The sequence below is a fragment of the Tyto alba genome, unplaced genomic scaffold (assembly GCF_018691265.1).
Source record: "Tyto alba isolate M040663 unplaced genomic scaffold, T.alba_DEE_v4.0 Super-Scaffold_11, whole genome shotgun sequence".
Lineage (NCBI taxonomy): Eukaryota > Metazoa > Chordata > Aves > Strigiformes > Tytonidae > Tyto > Tyto alba.
The window spans coordinates 5,202,578-5,223,321 of NW_024881273.1; the positions used below are offsets into that span (position 1 = coordinate 5,202,578).

Here is a 20,744-nt window from a genome sequence, read left to right on the forward strand (position 1 = left end):
CACCAGGCACCAGCAGGTATTCGAGGGCGAGCGTGGGACTGGCTGGAGCCATCTTCAGGTGAAGGCATCGCTCTGTGCTGAGGCCTCTGTTTGGCAGAGTGCTTCAAGCAGATGTTTGGATGCCTTCACTCAGGCAAGGGCTTTGCTGAATCATGGAGCAATGGGAAGTTTATTTGGCAAAGGAATTAGAAGGACTGATGGATTATGAGATATTATAGACTTGATATCAACTGGGATATGGTTGTATTTAATATAGTTGTTCAGAACAGACAGTGAAGGAGACTGTTCTGCTTTCCCTCTGGGGCTGTACTGGTGTGAACACTGCCTTATTCCTGGTGTGGGTGTTGTTACTGAGCACAACGAGAATTGTGGTGATCAGAGTAAGGTGCTGTGCATCTGACACAAAGCAATGAACAGGCTGAGACAGAATCATTCCTCTCATTTATGATTTATTTGGCTATATCTGCATTTGCATAACTTCTTAAAACAAGAGAGCAAGTCTATTGCCTATGGCTGTGGCAGGGTCTAGGGGCTGTGGTGCCCAGCATGGCGCTGCGGTCCTTGCTGCGTGGATGGTCTGGGGAAGGGGGCCACGTCTCACAGGCACCTCTCAATGGGAGGCACTGAACGCCTTTTTACGAGCGTCACGGTCTGGAAAAGTACTGAGATGAGGCCCGACCTATAACGAGAGGAGCAGATAGACGATTGGTTACAGTGAGCTGCCAGCTGAAGAAAATAGGTTGTAGCAAAATCAGGAAAGAGGCTGTAGGTTAGCACAAGGTTTTTTTGCCTGTTTGGGAGATGTTGCTCCAGCTGAAGTTAAAAACTTAACCTGTTTAAAATGAGGACTAGTTTTCTGATTGACTTCAGGAGATTCTTATTCTGCTCTAAGAACCAGATTCTGTGGTCTTATTATGGTGTGTTGGTTGTCTGATGTTTCCAAATGCTGGCATGCCTTAAGATGGACCCTGAAATAAATATGACTTGTTTTCTACAGCACAGGACTCGTGCTTTGCTAAGGGAGCCAGGATGGGCTCAGAGCTCCCAGGGAAGCCCCTGTCAGGGGCAGGGACTCTTGCATGACCTGCCCAACAAACACACAAGCAACCTCTCCCCACGAATCACCTTGGAGGCAGGGAGGGGGTGAGCAATTGCCCATGATAAATAAACAAAGGGGAAGTCAGCTGGGGGAGAAAGGTCCCAGGGCCTTTTGGGGTGAGCGGTGGGGTTTACACACAGCTGCCTGCAGCAAACCTCTACAGTAGATGTAGAGCTACTAAAGCGTGTGAGTGTCTTCATGTAGGGAGTGGGCTTACTGTGGGGGGCCATGGGCTTTACCTGCCCCAGCACAATTCCTTGTGCCATACATCTTCCTTGTGTGGACATGCCGAGCTGCCTCCCGCTTCCCCCGCCCCACTCAGGCTGGCTGGATGTCGGTTTTGCATATGTAAAAATACACAGCAGTCTTTGCCCTGAAAAGCTTGCTAGTGATCTCATTAATCAAGACAAACAAAGCATATTTAGCTATTCCCCCTCTCTGGAGGAAGGCGTTCAGGTACTTAAATATGCATTTGAGTGCCTAACTTCAGACAGTTGTTTCTGGATGTTTTTGCTATTTCACAAGCAGCAGCAGTGACATAACTCCTTTCCAGGAGGGAAAGGTGGGGGAGGCAGAAGCAAGAGCTGTTAAAGTAGGTGACTAGCCCCTGGGAGCTGGCAGGGACAATCCCCAGCTGGGCCAACTCCAGTCTCCCATTAAAGATGCAGTTTTTCCCTCAGAGCTGGGATTGTTAGAAAAATCCAGTGTCTGCAGTTAGAGAGCTTTTCTTGAATGTGTCCCTGCTTTTATGCTCCCTGTCCACCAGTACTGGGAACTGGGCAGAGGGACATTTCTGCCTGGGATTGGGTTGAAGCTGCAGGGGAGGACGCAGCAGTTTATTTACTCCAGTCTTGGTACAAAGCTCCCATGTGAGAAATGTCACACTGAGACACAACTGGCGGTTATTAAAATCAGCAAAGCCTTGACAAAGTTGAGGGATGCCAGCTTCTGCCCCCAGCATGAGTAAGTGGGAAGCACCAGGTGTAGGACAGGGGACAAGTGCTATTTTAAAAAATGAGAAACCCCCTCATAATGAGGGCCAGTAATTAGATTAGAGTCAAGATAAGGGTGTCCTTGGGTCAAAGGTCTTATGACAAAGACTGTGTTGAGAAGTCAGTGCCAGTGATGAAGCCTCATCTCTGATTCTTGTAATTCATATTTTAAATGATGAACCCAAAGGTACCTCCTCTAGAGACAGCTGATGATCTTTACCATTACTCTGATGTGGTTATGGGCTGTTATGCCAGGATTTTGTCTGAATCATGGATTTGGAGCATTGGCTGTAGCAGGACAGGAATATAGCTTGTAGGAATATAGCTTGTAGGCACAAGCTTGGTGCTTTTCCTTGCAGGATGATGGAGCTGCCATGTGTTTCAGCTGCTGATTAGAAACAATGTTTTGCTGTTATTCATTGTATTTGCTATTGATAAATTAAAACCTGCGGAACACTTACAGCTGGAATGTTATAATGTCAGTGCTTGCTTCAAAGAATTGGAGGGGCAATAAAAAAAATCCTTATTGCTAAAATGTAAATATGTATTTGGGGGGTTATTTTCAGTTGGATTTCTCAGTAATGATGTTTTAAATCGGAGGGCTGTAAATAATCACTTGTCAAGCATCAATACAACCACATGCATGTTGCAAACAGAAGCAGGTATGTTAATGGAGGACTGATAAATTACATGTGAGATGCAGAGAGGCTACGCTGGCACAGGGAAGGCAGAGCTCCCCTGACAGCAGCAGAGCACCTACCCCAGAGACAGACCAGGGTTTTGCGGGTGCTGTTGGCGTTGGGCTTGAGGTGGGTGCTGGGCTGTGTGTGCTGTAGCTGCTGGGTGCTGTGAGCACCCTTGGGTGGTCAGTAAGCTTAGTTTCTGGAGGGAAGTTTTAATTAATATAGCTGGATTAAGTGGTTTGTGAAGGTTTGTAGATGTTGAGAAAGAACCCACGAAAAGGGCTGAAGCAAGTAATAAGCAGCACCAGGCTCTTCTCCTGCCCTGGAAGGATCCGTGCTTGGCTGCAGGGAGATGTGGCTGCACCCGTTCCTCTCCCAGCACCTGCCTGCCTCTGCCCGCCTGCTCAAAGGCAGATTCCCAGCCTTGTATGATTTTCCTACTTTAACAACAAAGCTGCCCCTAGACTCAGCCTAGTTTTTCCATCATCCGTTTGATTGAATCCTTTTAGTGGGTGACAAAACACTTTCTTGAGCTATCTTTACAGAAAACCAGTCTCTATTCCTTTTTCAAAACCTCCCTCATTTACAGGAGTCTAACAAATCCTGGGCCTTTTTAGTACTCTCCTCTTATATATATTTTTTTTTACTCAAAATAACACAAAACAACAGTGCCATGTTTGTAGATTTTTTTGGGGGGGGGGGGGGGCGGGGGGAATAAAATACACAATACAGAGAGGGGTAGGGTGTACACACTGACGCACATTGCGCCAAGCATCCCTGTACAGACAAAAACCGCGCGCGCGCACATCGAGATGCAAATGATTTCCGTGAAGCTATCACTTGTAAAGCTTGACAGAAAATAATGAGAAACACTAAATCTTTTATAAGGTCAACACTCAAGCAGCTGTCAAACAAGAAAAGAATTTAGCGAAAGATCCGCAAAAACTTCCATCGCCTCATTAAATCCAACAGGGCCGGGGCCCGGCGTGGTGAGGAGGCACCGGGGCGCCTCCGTTTTGTGTCAGTAATTTGCGGCGGAGGAAGAGGGAAGACGAAACAGCCAGCGCCGAAGGGGCCTTGGGGGAGGCTGGGGAATCGTTAGTGCGCCAGGAGCGGCCTCGGCTCCTAATTGGAAGCATTGGGCATTATCAACGGAGGATTTGCCTCGGCTCCCTGACAGCTCTCTAGGCCTGGAATGATAGCCCACTTGTCAGTGTAAAAGACCATTAAAAACAAACCATTTTGATTTAATTGGAGGCGGTGTGCTGGGGGCCCAGGTGAGGCGCTTCATCAGCTGATGTTGGCTGCTGATGCCTTTTTCCCCCTGTATTGATGGCTTTTTTTTTTTTTTTTCCTCCCCTCCCTTTCAAAAACTGTCTAGGAAAGAGAAAGAGGTGCTGAAAGATCCTTCACAGCCGCATTGAGAGCGGCTTTCAATAGGGTTGTCAACAAATGCCATGACAAGTTAGAGAGAGGCAGGTGCTTTTAAAACAGACGTTATTCTGTCCAAGATGAGCTGCGCTCGGAGGTGTGTGTTGGATTATTAGGGTTACAAATACTGTGGCTTTTCCTGGCAGTAGCACGCTTAGACATTTTAATGAATGGGGTTGATTTTTTTCTCTGACCACCTTTCTAATTCTAAGAACATGGAGAAATGCAGGACGGGGGTCTGGGCTAAATGATCCTTATTTGCTTCAAACCCAGGAAGGCTTTAAAAATTGCTTAACAATTTTTGGCTGCTGTATTTAATGCCCCATGGAGATTTGGGATTTTTTTTTTTGCTTCCTGAAAATAAAGGCCACAGGTATTTGCTGGAGTTCACTGGTCACTTGGTCTGGGCAATAGTGTGAATAAAGGAGAATTAACACATGGGAGCTGTAACCTAGAATGTGCCCCCCTTGGCAGACTAGAGCTGGCAGCTTTCATGATGACCTTGTGTTTCTGAGATTTGAATCCTGACCCTTTTCATGCCAGGCAAGAGTTTTACTTCAAACTAAGCTGTCTGCTGGTGAATAGCATCTCTGCAGAAGGTAGAATAGGTCTGTGAATGAAACCCCAAGTCCACTTAAAAAGCACTTCTGTGGATTTGTGTATGAAACAATAGGGAGCACTGAAAGCCATGGTAGGTCCTCACCTGTAACCCAACACAGTGTGTGTGGTTTTACTCTATTGTGAGCACCTCAAATCTGTTCCTTCTTGGGTGAATATCTCCATAACAGCAATAGCCATTGGTTGCCAACAGCTTGTGCTGCCTTTGGACACTGGGGCTTGGGTGCTGCGTGCCCTGGAGATGATCCGGGCTGTAAGGCTGTACAGGGAGGGGTGGTGTTTTCTTGTGTCAATTGTGAGATATTGGAGAGCAATGAAAACGGCAGAGGAACGATGGGTTACTGTGTCTCTGAGGAAGGGCTGAGCGTGGCAGGGCAGCACTAGGATGTGATGGAGAGGTTGAGTGTCCAGGGCATATTCAACATGATACTGGGAAGGGTTGGACCGTGGAAATGCCTTACTGTGATTTGAGCAATTGCATTACTGGAAGCTTCAGCTATTAGGTAAAACAAGAAAACCTCCAGAATCTGCAAGAAAATGTAGCGATGGTGACTGATGTCCAGAGCCTGCATTTAGTCAGAGAATGGCTGTGGTGTGGGAGGTGACATCTCTGCTGTGGTCCCAGTGGAGATGTGCAAGGATCATGCTCAGGGTAGCTGAGTCTCTGCTGCCCATTTGGAACCCTGCAGGGTGTTTTATTTTCCTTTTGCATTGTGCCTGTTGTAGGCAGGTCATCACTGAAGGCCAGTGGTGCTGCTTTGTATTGTTGCTGCAGGGCTGGGACCCACCAATTCATGCCACTTGGGCCACTGAACAGCCATCAGGTGACACTGATTTTTTTTTTTTTTTTTTTTTTTTTTTTTTTTGGTCAGCCAAAGTCCTAGCTGAAGGGAGACTTGATCAGGTACCATGGTGACAGGAAGCTCATTGCTTTATTCTTTAAGTACTATTTAGGCCCCAGCAGATAAGTTTTAGAACGCTACAACTCCGTGAAGTTTGCTGCCCTCAAACCTGGGAGGATGAATGCTGTATCTGAAAAGCCAGCTCACCGTGCACTGTGTGTATCAAGCCTAGGTTATTTAAGCAGAGTCTCTGGCTTTTCTGACAAGACAACAGTTGAAAGATTACATGAGCTGTGTTTGTCAGTTCAGCTCTTCAGACAAAAATAGAGGTAAGGCATTAAAAAAAAATGTGGAACATATCAGTGTGTATGTGTTAAACCTCAACTGTTAATTCTGATGAAGGATCAGGCTGTGAGCAGATATCGGATCCCTGGTGAGAATCAAATTCTGGAGCCCAGAATTTTGCTGCAAAGTTTATACAGTGGGGATTCCTCTAATTACTTTCAGTGGAAATTTACCTGACAGAGCTTTCCCAGGTAATGCAAGGCGTATGTGGGAGAGCCGCTCAGTCGTTGACAGAGCCTTTGATTTTGTGCCAGGTTGCAAATTAAGTCTTTTGCCAAGGTACCCGAACACTTGCTCGTCAATTGCTTATCGCTTATTCATATTGCGCACTGAGTGCAGCTTGTTTCATCTGCTTGGGAAGGCAGTGCGTGTTGACAAAAGTGTTGTCCAAAGTTGCTGCATTTTCTTTCCTCCCCCTGTTTGGTCAAGTAAACAAGACTATTCTCCCTGGAAAGCCACCTTGAATGTCTGTGCAAGTTGGAATTCCCTAATGAGCAAAGGAAAAACCTTGGTGTGTGTCAGTGACGCGTGGTGCGCGGAGCTATTTTGACACACGGGTGAGTTCTGCCCCACATCACTGCTGCGTGAGGTGTTGCAACCTAAATCCTTTTGGATTGGCTTGACAGAGCTCTGGAAATCTATTGCGGCGTAGCCAGTGTTGACTTACTGGTTTGGACTGTGACTATATTCAATCAATGTGAAATATTCAGGAAGCTGGAGCCTCACCCTGGGCTGGCACAGGCAAGGCTGTGGGGATGCTGTATTTTGGCAGCAATGTCCTTTCCAGAGTCTGGTTGACACCAGGGATGCCATCCTGCTTGGGCCAGCATGATGCTAGTGATGAGTGACACGGGGACAGGACACATCCCATGAACATGGTGGGCAGGAGTATTTATGTCTATGCTGGGTGCCTGAGGTTCCTGGGGAATGTAGTCCCACATCTACAAATAGATAAAGTCTTGTTGCACAGGCCCAGCTGCGTTGGCAAAACCTGAGCCCAGGAATCATGTTGCTGCAGGCAGAGCAAGGCAGAGGCTGTTTGCCTTAAGGGGTGACTGAGGAAGAGGAGGGCAGTAGAAGCATCTTGCTGAGGTAAGGAGTTAACTTCTGTTTGGTTTTGTAAATAATAAAATACTCCAGTTCCACAGCTTTCCCTAATGAACTGCCCATCAGAACTGACTGGATCCCTGTGACCTGTTTGTCTCAGTGGGCTGCAGGGCCCACGAGACCCCACGCCAGGTCAGTCCTTCAGAGCGAGATGTGGAGCAGGAGCAATCACCCGGTGTGGGAGAGCCTGTAAATCACCCAGTTAGCTTAATAGTGTGGGCCATTATTCTAAAGCAGTGGGGCTGAAACCTAAATCCAAATGAAAATGTAGTCAATTTGTCTATACTTTACTGACTGAATGACTATGTAATGTCATGCAGCCGTGGCAATGCAGGGAGCAAGCAGAGGCAATTAGTGGGGAGGGCAAAGCTCCTTTGTTTTCTTCCACAAGCTCTAGCATGGTGCCAGGAGGTAATACTGCAGGGGCTGGGTGGAAAGTCCAGTTTAAGATCCAGCAGTGACATCCATGCCCAATTTCTTCAGGTTTCTGTACGGGTTTAGGATGGGAATAGAAAAAAATCCTTGTTTCTTTTTATAGTTTTAAAGGAACAAAATCTTACCTTCCTGCTGCCCTGTGCTTTGGGTTACAACCGTCTCTGTAGCTGGGTGCTCTGCATTGCTCCCCCCAGGCCCAGAGCAGGCCAGACTCAAAGGCATCATGCCAGATGACAGGGGCTGACTGAGTGACAAGAAGGATGAATGGGTTGAGGACATGCCACACCCCTACACCTTGTACCAGCCTCTGGTCACGTGGAAAAATAGTCCAAAATGGGGCTATGGTCAGGGCAATGGAGCATCTGAATATTCTTGCCCAGGTTTTGAAGATGTTCCCAGGTCATGAATATCTTCTGTAATGGCAAGAGCAGGACAATATCACTGCAGGCTGGTAGGAAATCACATGCAGATGAGAGTCTGCTAACAAGCTTTCTGTAAAATGATATTTTTGTAGTTGCTTTTCATACTGCTTTTTGTGCAGTAGGATGAGGGCATTATGGATTAAAGACAGTGTTTTCATAAACTACCTACAGTGGTCAGTGCTAACAACTGACCTCCCAAGGCCACTGAGTCTTAAAAAAGCTGTAAGAGTTATCCACTGCCATGGAAGAGACTGAGGAAGGTTTCATGAGGGCAGAAACACAGCAAGAACAATCTCCTTCATCTCTGGAGCACTGCTCTCTGTCCCTCTTATAAAGGGGAGGGATTGATAGAGTGACTCCTGGAGTCGCTGGGTTTGGTTGAAGGGTTAGTCCAGTTTATCTTTCAAGACTATTTCACTGCCACTTATGTAGAACCCAACTTTACAGAGATACTTAAAGCAGAGTTTGGAGGCTACCAACTGTCTTTGGGAACTATCAACTTTCTCTGGGTTGATACTGCTTTTAACTGGGTAAACATCTATGGACATTCAAGAGAACTTATTTTTTCACAGAGGAAACCATGCACTGAAACTTGAGTAACGAATTTCCTGATCCATGTTCTAACATGGGCTGTGCCTGTTAGATGTGCAGCTGGGGAAAGGCAAACCTTCGAGGTTAATGTAATGAGAAAGAACAAGTACAGAAAATCTGAAGAGGCTGTGCAAAATGAGCTGTCCCTCCTCCTCTGGATGCTGCTCCTGGGAAGGAAGGGAAGAGGAGAGGAAGGAGAAAGGCAGAGAGAGGAAGAAAAGACTCAGATGTTTGAGAGCTGTGTCTTGGGGAGGAACCCAACCATAGTCATGGCTGAAACAAAAGGGAAAGCATGAAGAAAAACACAGGCTGAAAAATGAATAGTGATGGAAAGGTCTGGGGTGAGAGGAGCTCTAAAGAGGAGGCTTGCCCCAGTATCTCGTGTGACTTACACAATCTGTTTAACAGCGATCGGTCATGTTCTTTCCCTGACACTAGCTGCAGCAGCGGCTCTGTGCTGACAGGCAGCGGGGATAAATGATTACTGACATATGCTAATCGGACAGTCTTAGACAGGACATAAGAGGAATACATCAAGGTGGTGCAAAACACATTTCTTGGTTGAAACTCTCCAACTTGTAGAAGTAAATTAGCTTCAGGAAGCCACAAGGCTTCTTCGTAGGTTTAAACTGTGGTTAAAAATCAACAGCATGGCAAAAAAAAATAATCTCATCAGAACAAGGGCTGGGGTGGAGGGCTGAGGGGCTCTTTGCAGTGTTATCTATCAATGCCAGATACTATTTTGGCCATGTAAACTTGCAGGGTTTCAGCACTTTCAGACTTTTTGGTGTCTCCTTTCCATTCCGCTTGCCCAGCTCTTTTCCCTTCCTTCCTAAAATGCCCCCTAGCACTTCACTTGAAATTTCCCTATAATTTACACCACAAACAAAGCTAACAGAATTCAAACAAGTACCCCAGAGCACAGCAGAATGCACAGATGGATTCAGAGAATTGTTCAGATCCCATTGCTAGAACAAGAAATCTTCACCTCGGCCCTTATTTGGATCAATTAAAGGAAGTGTCACGCACATCTGTGACCTGGCTAGATCCTTTGCTCAGTCTCAGGGTGAATATTGTCAGTTGGGTAGTTTAGAGAGGTATCAAGCGTGCAGGATTTCTGGAAAGCTCTAATTCTTGGGGTGAGAATGGTTCTTGAAACATCTGGTGTGGTTTGAATTAGCTATGGTGAGAGCTGATAAAATGACAGGCTACCAAAATGCAGGTTTGACTGTCCTGCCAGTGTAGGACAGTTGTGGGAATACCAGCAGAGAACAGAGGCCACCTCAGTACTAACAGGGAGATATAAAAAGATGTTTCTCATCTCATGAAGCTCATGAAAGCGCACACAATGTAGAAAATAAGTCATTAAGCTCTTATTTGGGCAACTTCTGCTTTTCTTTTAGGGCTTATGGCTGCAAAAAATAGCCCACCCTGAAGACCACAAGAGGCTGATGTTTGAACACATCGTGTGGGGCTATTTCAGGGTCTGGGTCAGCCCTGAGGTAAGAGCCTCAGACCTGCCTTTGTTGTGTGCTAAGGGTGTTATTGGGGTGTGTGGGCAAGGTTAGAAGGGTGTCCCTGAGTTCAGTCAAGTTCTCCATACCTTCTCCAAGTGGGGCAGGTGCCAGAAGGACTCCTCCTTTGCAGGTGGCGGGTGTCTTCGTAGAAATGTGGTGCGAGTTTCATACACTTTGTCCTTCTGTAACCAAAGGTAAACAAGAATGGGCTGAAATGGCTGCACAGCTATCTACATCAGGTTGGTGTCATGCAATGTAATGACACAGGGATGAACAAGACTAAAAGTCATTTTGGACTGATGATCACAAGTGTGTCATCTGGGTAGTTTTTCATGTCCATGCAGCTAATGCTGATATCTAAAACATACTGATGAGAAAAACATGAGCAGCTGCCAGCTCTGAGAGCGTCTGCTTTATATGGCATCCCAGTGAGATGCCTGCTGCCTGCAGGAAGCCCTGTGTTCCAAGCTAGAGCAATGGTTCATCACTAGCTGGGGAAGTCACTTCTACAACCCCCACCATGGGAGGGGGTGTTCCTGACTGTCTGGTGTGTGTTGCTCTCCTGATTAGTTGCAGCTTGCAGTGCTTCATAGTCCCAACACAAGACACTGCAGGTATCTGCTGAATATTTTGACCACTGTGAAACCCTGGGGAATCTGTCTGCTGTGTGGTCTAGGAGGTAGATTTGCCTTGCTTAACTCAGTAATTGGTGGCTGCAGGCTTTGGGAACTTGATGGAGGGAACTTTGTGATTAAAAACATCAGTCCTTAATAGATAAGGTAGGAATGCACTTTCCAACATCCTAGGCTTGTGTATTCATAAAGTAGCTGCTAATTAAGAACACTATTCTTGCACTTCAACTATAAAGCATAGTTTGTGATGGCAGTAAGCCCATTGAAATTGGTCATTACCATATTAGCTCGACTCTTCTTTGAGCCATTAACTAATAAAACAGTCATTGGCTGCTTTTAAATGTTATTACAATATTGGCGTGTTTAACAGCACGGCGTTGCACTCTAACAACTGCTGTGGGTGCTGACATCAAGCACACCATGCCAGGATCAGGGCTGGTGCTGATCCTATGAACATTTGTTGGCTGTTCCATTTTGTCCACTGTCACAGGTAACCTGATGCTATCCAAGGGACAGTCTGCAGGGTTCCTGGCATGCCAATGACATAAATACCAAAGATAATTTGAAACTTAATTCTTTGTTACAGCAGGGTGTTTTACTACTGTGGCGATGCAGAAAGAACCAGAGCTTCCATTTTGATCAATACCAAGAGCTTAGCTGGGCAACCTGTGACTAGAGGCATGCTGGTGCAGACAGATGCTTGATGATTGCTAGAAGGATGTCTGTGGGACAGGTATCTGAGCCTTTGAAAAGCCTTGGCCAAAGCACCGCTACCCTGGAGAGCTTGCTCAGCTCCTGTGTATACCTTCAGATACAAATATACTTTAAAAAACCCCCACCTTCCCTTTAGTCTCTAGAGCACTTTCATGCACACACATTGTGATTTGCATATCTGGTGTTGACTCCCACAGCACCACCCCATAAGACATGCTCTGGTTGAAGTCAGGCCCATCTTGGCTGGGAAGCAGCTCATCTTCGATAGGTTTCACCAGCCTTCTAGCAGTCAGGAAGGATGTTTTCCCAGTTGAAAGCCCTCCCCATGGCTGGGAGAAGCCCATCCATTGTCAGGCAGGACACTGGGGGACTATGCCTATGTGCTGTGCACAGCAAGGGAAAGCACTGCTGAGGTATCACCTTTTTCTTTTCCACTTGTAGGGCTGCTGTCAAGGCTCTCTGCTGCTCCATCCACAGCTCCTTGTATTTGTGTTGGAGGAGGTCAAAAAAGGGAGTGCAAGGCCTGGAAAACATGGAGAAGACAAGAGTATAATCTCCAGGGTTAATACCTCTTTACCTCCCCATGCTGATGTGTATCTCTTCTCCTGGAAAGTGTGCCTGAGAGCATGAATAAACCCTCACACTGGGAAAAGTTTTCTCTTCAAGAACGACTCAAACCCACATTCACTTGCAGTTAATATACCACAGCCTGCACACACTTGTGATAACTTGTCACAGGATTGTGCAAGGGCATTCCCCAGAAAGTGTGCAATTTCTATCTTTGCAGAAGCTTTTATAGGGCCCATATCATCACCTCTGTTCAAACCCTGGTGTGCTGGAAGGCCACAGAGTGCCACAGACTGCAGCTCAGCCTTGGGCCCTGCTATGGCTCCAGGAGAGCATTTCTCAGCTGGTACTTGATAGTGGGTAACAAAAGCACTGAACGGGGCCACGTCTAGGAGCAGGGAGCTGGGCTTTTGCACTGTCGCCCTGGTGCCCAGATGAGCAGTTCTGGCTGGGTCCCCTCCAGACTGATACAGCTATGGCAGCTGCCTGGGAAGAACCACTGGGTGCAAAGTGAGTTTTGGTAAAATAACTTTGCTTTTACAATTAAAATATCACTACTGTGGTATACCAAAAAGCCACAAACAGATGCAATGATGGATTGGGTGAGAGGAGTAAGTGCTGTCTTAAGAAATCTGCACAGGGATAAAAATGGACTCAGTGCAGATGGTCAGGTTTCTGCAGCAGAAAGGGGAGCTGAAATGCTGAGCCCTGGTCTAGCACCTCAGCTGCACAGACCAGATGTATTTGCCCCTAGAAGCAGGGTACCAGGGAGCCTCTTGGCCAGGAGGAGACAGCAAGAGAGGAGCTGCAGATGACCACGGTTCTAGAAAAATAGTAAAAATAAAAGGCAGTTGCTTGTTGGCCAGCGTCCTGTTCACCTACTCTGAGCTGGCATTAACCTGACCAGCTCGTGGCAGAGCTGCAGCCTGAAATTGTTGAGCTTTGCTCCTTGCAAGTGAGGATACTTTAACTTCATCAGCCACCATGGGAGGCAGAACTGGCAGTGGCAGCAGCAGGGTTCTTGCCTCGAGGACAGCATATCACTTATTGCTGTGGTCCTGCTGCTATTTTCCTCCAGAAGCAAACACTTGATGGTGATGAAGGACCTCGACCTCAAGTTTTATTGGTCCTTGTCCACCTTGCTGGGGAGGGAATTTTCCCATCTCAGCAGCAGACAATGACTGTGGAGCCATCACCCCCAGCTCTGCTCCCACCTGTAGCCCTCAGTGCTCATAACAGAAAGGCAGTGCTTTCCCTGCCTGCCTGGACAGACTGCAAGACACTGGGGACCTGGGCTAACTCTTGGGTTACTTTGGGCCACCAGCTCTACCAGGAGGTTGTTTCCTACAGAGAGAGACCATGTGCCACAGAGTGAGCTGGTGCTTCATGGCTTTTGGCAGGAGTGGGTCCAAAATAGGTAGCTGCCAGCTTTTAGCAGTCTGGAGAATCTTTGACGATCATGGAGGGCGCCAGCAGCACGTATGCAAATAGTAACTCTTCTGTTTCTTGTTTCTTCACCCCTGTGGTGACTTTTATTACTTAATTATTGCACACCACATGCTTCAAAACAGCCTAATCTATGGTCGTGTTTTCTAATGATACTAGATGTGCAATCCAGCAATATACTTCCCAAGGGGGCATTCATATCAGAGGAGACATCCTTCTGCAGACCTCCTGTTTCATAGATCACATGCTGCAGGGCTTTTCAAGGCTTTGCTTACAAATCAGCTGTGCTGCTCCAGACTTGTCTGGAGATACCCAGTGCCAAAAGCGACACTGACGTTTACCCTTTGTCCCTTCTTCTCTTCCCTCCTTCTCTTCCAATTTGGCATTTCTTACTGATCAGAGCTAGGCAAAATATTTCCAAAGGACAAAAGATGTGGCAAACCTGTGGTCAAGTGTCTTATTGTCTGCATGGGTCTCCTCTCTCATTGCACAGTGTATGTTTTTGTATTCCTTGCACAAGCACGTGGTGAGCCTTGCACATGGGTTTGTTTCCCTGGCCTGTCCCTTTGCTCTCCAAGGCAGGGGTTTTTCCAGTGTGCAGGAATAGTGGGGTGGGACTCAGGAAAACATTGAGCCCTTGTATGTAGTGTTTGATTACTGATTTTTGTGGTAGCTGAATGTGTTTTCACATCTTTATGGAGGTGACTTTTACCATCTCCAGTGGACCAGCCAGTTGGTGACTGATTACTCCACAGCTGGCTTGTAAGTAAATGCTTGAAAGGACACATTTGGGTTGATGCTCTTCAGAGATCCTTCCCTGCCGTGTGATTAATCACATTTAAGTCCTGATCCAGCAAAGTATAGAATCATGCCTGGAATGATACATACATGAACTGCCTCTTTGAAATCTGTGGGAATGACTTGTGTGCTTGGTTATACACGTAAGCTCTGGTGGGGCTGTAGGACGTGAGGCTTCGTCTGTCTTTTTCTGACTCCTTTAACAGAAATACTGAGAAAGTAGGGAAGAGCAGGGGATATCAGGTAACACACTATGACTAAGGTAACTGGAGAAATTTCAGTGAGGTGGCTTTTTCTTTGTAGGTCAAACGCCGATCTCATCGGAGTGGATGGGGAGTTTTGGCCCTGGTATCGGTGCTGCTTGGCAGTGTGACAGTATTCCTCATTTGCAGCTGGCCTTTGGGAAAACGTCCTCTCGCCTTAGTGTTACTTAAGGACAGGAATGAACGGCTTGTGTGTTCTGTTTCCTTTTGTCACTGTGCCCAGATGTCACTCCTCTGAACTGGGAGGATTCTGCTGTTATCATCTGCGGATGCTGTGGGGAGAGCGGGGGAAGCATCCTTTGAAAATGCTTATTGTGGATTAAAATCCATCTCATTCAGAGTAACTCAGATCTCCTTGTTTTGGCACAAGCACCCTGCCACAGAAAGGGAAGGGAAAGAAGTTCTGATAGGATGTAACAAATTATTTATAATTGTGGAAAAAATAATCAGCTGCTTCCTTTTATAGTCAAATAGTTGGAGCCACTTCTAATGTTGACATTTCCTAAATATTTTAAAATTTATCTGTGCACATTTTCAAAACTATTATCCCTGAAACAGTTCCTGTCTCTTTAATAGCCTCTCTCTCTAATTTACTTTCAAGAGTACAGACCTAGTTTCAACTGAAATGACAAGCGCCTGCTAACTTGGTTATACAATCTGGTATGCTAGTCTGCCAGAAGTCTCCCAGAAAAGAAGCTGCAGCATCCTAATAGGCTATTTTACTGTGAAAACAATGGTAAAAAGTATAATAAAGTATTAACAATATTAAAATAAAACAGTGTAGGCCTTAAATGAGCTACAAACTAGTTAAATCTATTCTACTCAATCTGAGCCTTCAGTGCCTCGCAGCTGATACCTCAGAGCTGGGATTTATCTAAAATGAAGGCACCAGGGACATGCAAGAGAAATGGTAATTATAATTTGCAAACATTAGGCTGACACTTTTTTGTGTATGTGTGTATAAATTCTGACAGCTGTGATTTGTGCCATGCCAAATAGTGTTCCACTGAGCTGGGAAGGGCTCCCTTTCTGGCAGGCCATCCTCAGAGCAGCAGCTCATTAAAACTTTGGAGAAGAAGTTGCCGAAAACAGGAAGGCATCAGAACCATCTGAGGGACTTTTGGTACACGCTTGTTGAAAGGTGTTTGAGAAGAGAGCCTTGGGTCTGACAAACTGGAATTTTAGTACGCCTCTCCGTTCACAGTGGGGCAAAATAATTGGTCATCAGTGACTACTAATTTGGTTTAGTAGCCAGAGGCAGTTTTTTTCTTCCCAGAAAATCAATGACAGTGCCGAGGTCTGTTCAACGTGATTCAGCTCAAGACGGGTCCTCATTTAGCTCTTGATGCTTCTTCCACTGGAGACAGCTATTTTGTTAAAATGAAATTAAAATCTATCTATAATACTCAGCTCAGGGAGCGGCACCCGTCAGTGCCATGCTGCTCTTGAGGCTTCAAGGTTGTCAGTCTCCCCTCAAACTTATTTTCAAAGGTTTATATATTAACTGAAAAAACGGCATTTGGCAAAAGTGGATACAAAGGACTTCGCTCAGGAAAGGGGTTTATACCAATTTAAAAGGTGCAATCAATTTGATGGCTAAGTTGTGTTGTAAAAGGGTAAAAACTTGACTTGTGATTGCCCTTTTCTTGTATAATTGAAAAGCATAGGGGCTTGTAAATATTTTAGCGCAAACTTCAGCCCTTGGATTTTCCGGGTAGCTCTCCAGCCAGCGCAGACAGCTCCTGCGGCACTCTCCCCGCTGCTGGTCAGGATGGGATCTGGCGGGGAGCGGGGCGAGGGAGCAGGGCACACACGTGTGGGCATCGACTCCCCGGGGGCTGTGCAGCTGCTTGGGCTGCGCTGAAAACACTGCTTTAATTTCAGTGGCAGTGGGACCTGGCCCTGCACGGGTGCTTACGCAACAGCTAAATGATGTAGTTGACTTTTTTTCTTTTTTCAGTTGTGATATTAAAATTGTGTTGCAACACCATTGCTTATCCTGAAACTTCAACACTCAAAAGGTTAATGAGCTTTCAGGGGGGGTTTAGTCCTTGCTGGTGTTCTCCTATCTGAGATGATGTGCTTTTGCTGCACAGCCAGCATCTGTCTTTGGGGTCTTCAGTCCACAGGGGAGACAGCTGCAGGGGGTGTGTCCATTGTGTTCCTTTCTCATGTACTTCACGATGGGAAAGGTTTGTCCTGTGGTAGCAGTGTCCATCTAGAGATCTTCCCTGTCTTGTGGCCGGGTCAGCTGGACCAGCTCGGGTTGGTTTCTTATTGGGAACCAGTTTGGTTTCCAGCATCTCTGGAGTGCGAGGCTCCTCGGTGCAGCAAGTGCAGATTATCTTCAGCAAATAAAGCACAAGCTGGAGTCTGTGATTCTGCTCGGGGCCTTGGGGTACCGCCAATGCAGGCGCCAGTAAGGCATTAATGCTCTGGTCCCTCTGCCCTGAAAGGGGGCTGATGGCACAGGAAAATTCTGATTACGGTTCCCTTGTACTGCTATATTGTCTCCCTTCCTCCCTCGTTACTGATGGGTTGGAGCTAGCAATCTATCTACCATTAATTTGTCTCTGTGTAGCCCAGCAGGAATCTGGGGTATGATTACAGCTCTGGCCTTCGTGTGAGAGCCAGCACGGCCCCGGCATCCCCCTGCAAACTGCCTGGCTCTGCCTTGCCTTAATTGTTCCCCTCTGGCCGGTGGACCTGTCTCTTCTAACAAGGGCAGTGAGGAGGGCCGAGGTAATTGAAGCACTTAGCCACACTCCCAAGCATTGCCTCCTGCAGCTAATTAGGAAAGAGGGCCGCTGGGCTCTTCCTTATTTCTTTTAATTGTTTGTGGGTTTTACATAACAGTGAATGGCAGAAGAGGGATGTGCAGTTAGTGGTGAATTCTTGACTTTGAAATTTGTATAAAAGGTCACTTACAATTTGTTAACGCTTTCACAAGGAGGAATTCAATTAGTGGCTCCGGCAGTCCCTGCACACACGTGTTTGTAAGGAGAGGGAGAGATGGCAAAACAAGCAGGGTGTGAATGTAAAGGCTAAGAAGCTTGTGGACTATACAGTAAAGTTATAGGCCCCTTACAGCTTTATGGTCCTCTAAATAGGCCCTGGCAATAAACCCATGGAGAGGCCTGAAAGATCATTTTTAAATGATCTCCACTTGTCCTCACTTTCCATTAACCACTGAAGAAAATAACAAGAGAAAAATTTGTGGAAAACACTCAGGGACCAATTTTTTTTGCAGTCTTTGGGCTGGCAGAACTCTCGGTTGAAATAGTCTTCTACCCGCACAGCAGCTGCAGGATCTGTGCCATCAAAGCACTGATTACTCTGAATTTCTGAAGCTTCTTTACAATCCTTGTAATTTGGATGAGGAAATAACAATATAAATTATTTCACTGTGGGCAGCCAATGAGGCAGGGGCTTCTTCTAAGTGTCAGAGGATGTGTTATTTTGCTCAGAGGGCTCATATGTATAGAACAGTAAAAAGAATAAAATCCATTGTAAACATGCACTTTAAAAGATTTATCAGATGCTCATAGCTGTACTTAGGCGTACACATGGTTACAAGAGCACCAATTTGCTTTACTATTCCCTCCCAGGCCAAGAGTGAGATGTATACTTGTAACGGTCCTAAATATACATGTAAAAACATGTGTCTTGTAGTGAAGATACCAAGCCAGCTCTTACACATTAAATAACTGGCTTCACAAGCTGGAATTTGTGCATTAGCATTGATTTTGGGGTTGGAGATACCCTTTGGCTGACTTAATTGAAGATTTAGATTTGTCTTCAATGCATTTGTCTACTGACTGGCAAGCCGCTGTTACCCCCTGAGAACCTCAGGTGGGACGTGATTACGGGACAGAGCTGTTCTGCCTGGAGGTCTCAATCCATGGCTGAGAGTGAACAGTGCTCAGCCTGCAGCCATCAACAAATGCAAAACATCCCGATGAGTGAAAAACCAGGAAAAATCCCCACGATACTGAGCAAAACAAATCAAAGAGCATGGTCTTCCCCTTGACCTCCATCCCATGCTTGAATCTCTCTGGCTGGGTGGGAACATTACTTTGTTTGAAAGGAAAAGATGTCAAGGAGGGCTGAAAAGCTTTTCTTTCACATAAAGGATTCTGTGGTTATTTCCCCCTGACCCAGGCTTTCATTGTACAGACTGAAAAAGCAGAAGTTTGCAAGGGAAAAAGTCCACTTGTGGCAAGAGGTAGTTTTAGATGGTAAAAGTTTTGGAATTTTTTTTTCAGCCAGCTGTAATCAATGGAGATAAACCCAGAGACAACAGCCTGTCTGTGTGACAGTACATTACTTTCCTATTCAGTGTAATGCAATTGGTAATAAGGGATCTAAATGTCTGTTCTTTAGATCTCTTTTTTTTTCCGAGCTCTGTGGCTGACATGCAGGATCTGAATTTTATGACAAACCATGACTTGACTGTTTATTTTCTCTTAAACTGGGAGCCTGAAGTAGTCAGAAACTGTTACAGCTGCAGTAAATAACTACACTGAAAGAGAACCAGTATCTCCACAGTGCACCCAGGATTTTTTATTTTTTGAAGGGGGTAACAGGTCTTTCTGCCCAACCACGTGCTGCAGCCACTTGGACACAAGGCAGCATGATCCAGGTGGATGTGGCTGGGAGCTCTGCAGTAGCTAATGTACACACAGCAATGCGAGCACACACCCAGCCTGGAACATCTCCAGTAGAAGGAAATTATTCTTGAAATAGAAATTCTTACCTTAGCAATGGGAGAATGGTGGCAGACTCTCAAAGTGCTTTTTGCTGTGGAACCGGATAGGATATGCAATTATCTGAAGTGATGTGAGTCCTATATTTTTTAACTTGGTTGCATTTTTCTGGTGCCTTCAGCCTGACAGTGATTCTAGTTACTATGTTACATTTTTACAATTGGTTTTGTCAGTGCTCAGATTTTTTTTTCCTAAAACTTTTGCTTGCCTCAATCTTTTGGATTTTTGTGGTTTCACATTGTCTATTTGTTTGGCTTTCAGTGATCATGGATCAGAAGTGGGCTTGCTATAATATTAATCTTTTTTGCCTATCCATCTTTTCCTGGTGGGTTCTTTCCAGGAACACCCTCTGCTCTTCAGTATTGTTTCTTTGACATATCTTTGTAGCTGGACTATAGCTAGATTAGATTTTTTTCCCAGGTCTGTATATTAATGACCTGAAGTGTTGTTTGTCTCAAAACAAAACACAGTGCACTCTATATGCTGAAGAGATGCTGGAAATATCTTGGCACCTTTTGGGCAGCTTTCTAAACTTTGTTCTGGCTGTGTGCAAACATCACAGACACTTTGGGTGGAAAGGCCACTTGCAAAGTAGAAGTATGAGCATTGAAACCTCTGTTCTTGGGGAAGGTGAAAGATAAGGACAGAGTAGTCAGTTAAGCCAGGAGGCTGCAAGGATAGCCAAGGTAACAGCTGAGCTGCTAAAGGCCAGCGAGACAGTTGTCAACAGAGTGCTAGGACAATTGCAAATAATACAAAGAAAAGAGGAGGTACTGGATAGCTGATGCCCTTGGCCTATTGTAACGATTCGAAGAAGAGAGATTTCAGTGACCAAATGCTGTAGAGAGGTGAGTTTGCTGCAGGAACATGGTGAAAGCAGGATTAAGACCAGTTTTAGGGGATAGGAGGTGGAATGGTAGGAGGAGATGAAGTTAGAAGGAAAATGGGATGTAAAATTCAGGAAAGGGATGGTTAAAGTGAAGGCAGACGGCAGGGGGGGACCCGGCAGGAGACATGGGGATGACAGAGTGCCAGGGAAATCCTGCCAGCACACCCAAGGTCAGCCCAACCTACAGGCCAACTGCCAAGTGGATGGCAGCACGTTGGGAGGCAGGGTTACAGCCATGCAGGGTTTGAAGGAGGTACAGGTGTAGAATGGCACAGAATGGCACGTCTGTGCAGTCCTTGGGTCCAGGAATACACTCTGGGACGTAGTACGCAGATTTAGGGAACTTGCACTACTAAGAGGCAAATTAAAGCTTTTCTCTAAAAGCAGCCCTGGAAATGCTGGACAGTGTGTTCACGCTGAGGATGCACTTTGCACTGCTAGCTTCTGGGGAGAAAACTTGTGCTTGGGGTACCAACTGTGTGCTGGTGTGTTTTGGCTTCAAATGCTTTGTGTGACCTTGTGCAAATCAATACAATCTAAAATCTAGCTGTAGACAGCATCCATATCTTTGTGCTTACTTCTAGTTC

General features: G+C 46.0%; 1 protein-coding gene across 1 annotated transcript in view; it reads right to left on the bottom strand.

The window, feature by feature from the left end:
• Positions 1-432: 432 nt before the first annotated feature.
• The window catches only part of CFAP77 (cilia and flagella associated protein 77), a 61,760-nt gene continuing 41,448 nt past the window's right edge, over positions 433-20,744 (bottom strand). The window contains exons 4-6 of the mRNA XM_033012073.2: positions 11,849-11,951; positions 10,169-10,264; positions 433-679 (exon numbers count right to left, since the gene is read on the bottom strand). Of these exons, the coding sequence (XP_032867964.2) occupies positions 611-679; positions 10,169-10,264; positions 11,849-11,951 (268 nt within the window). The 3' untranslated portion in view covers positions 433-610. The remainder of the gene's footprint in view (positions 680-10,168; positions 10,265-11,848; positions 11,952-20,744) is intronic.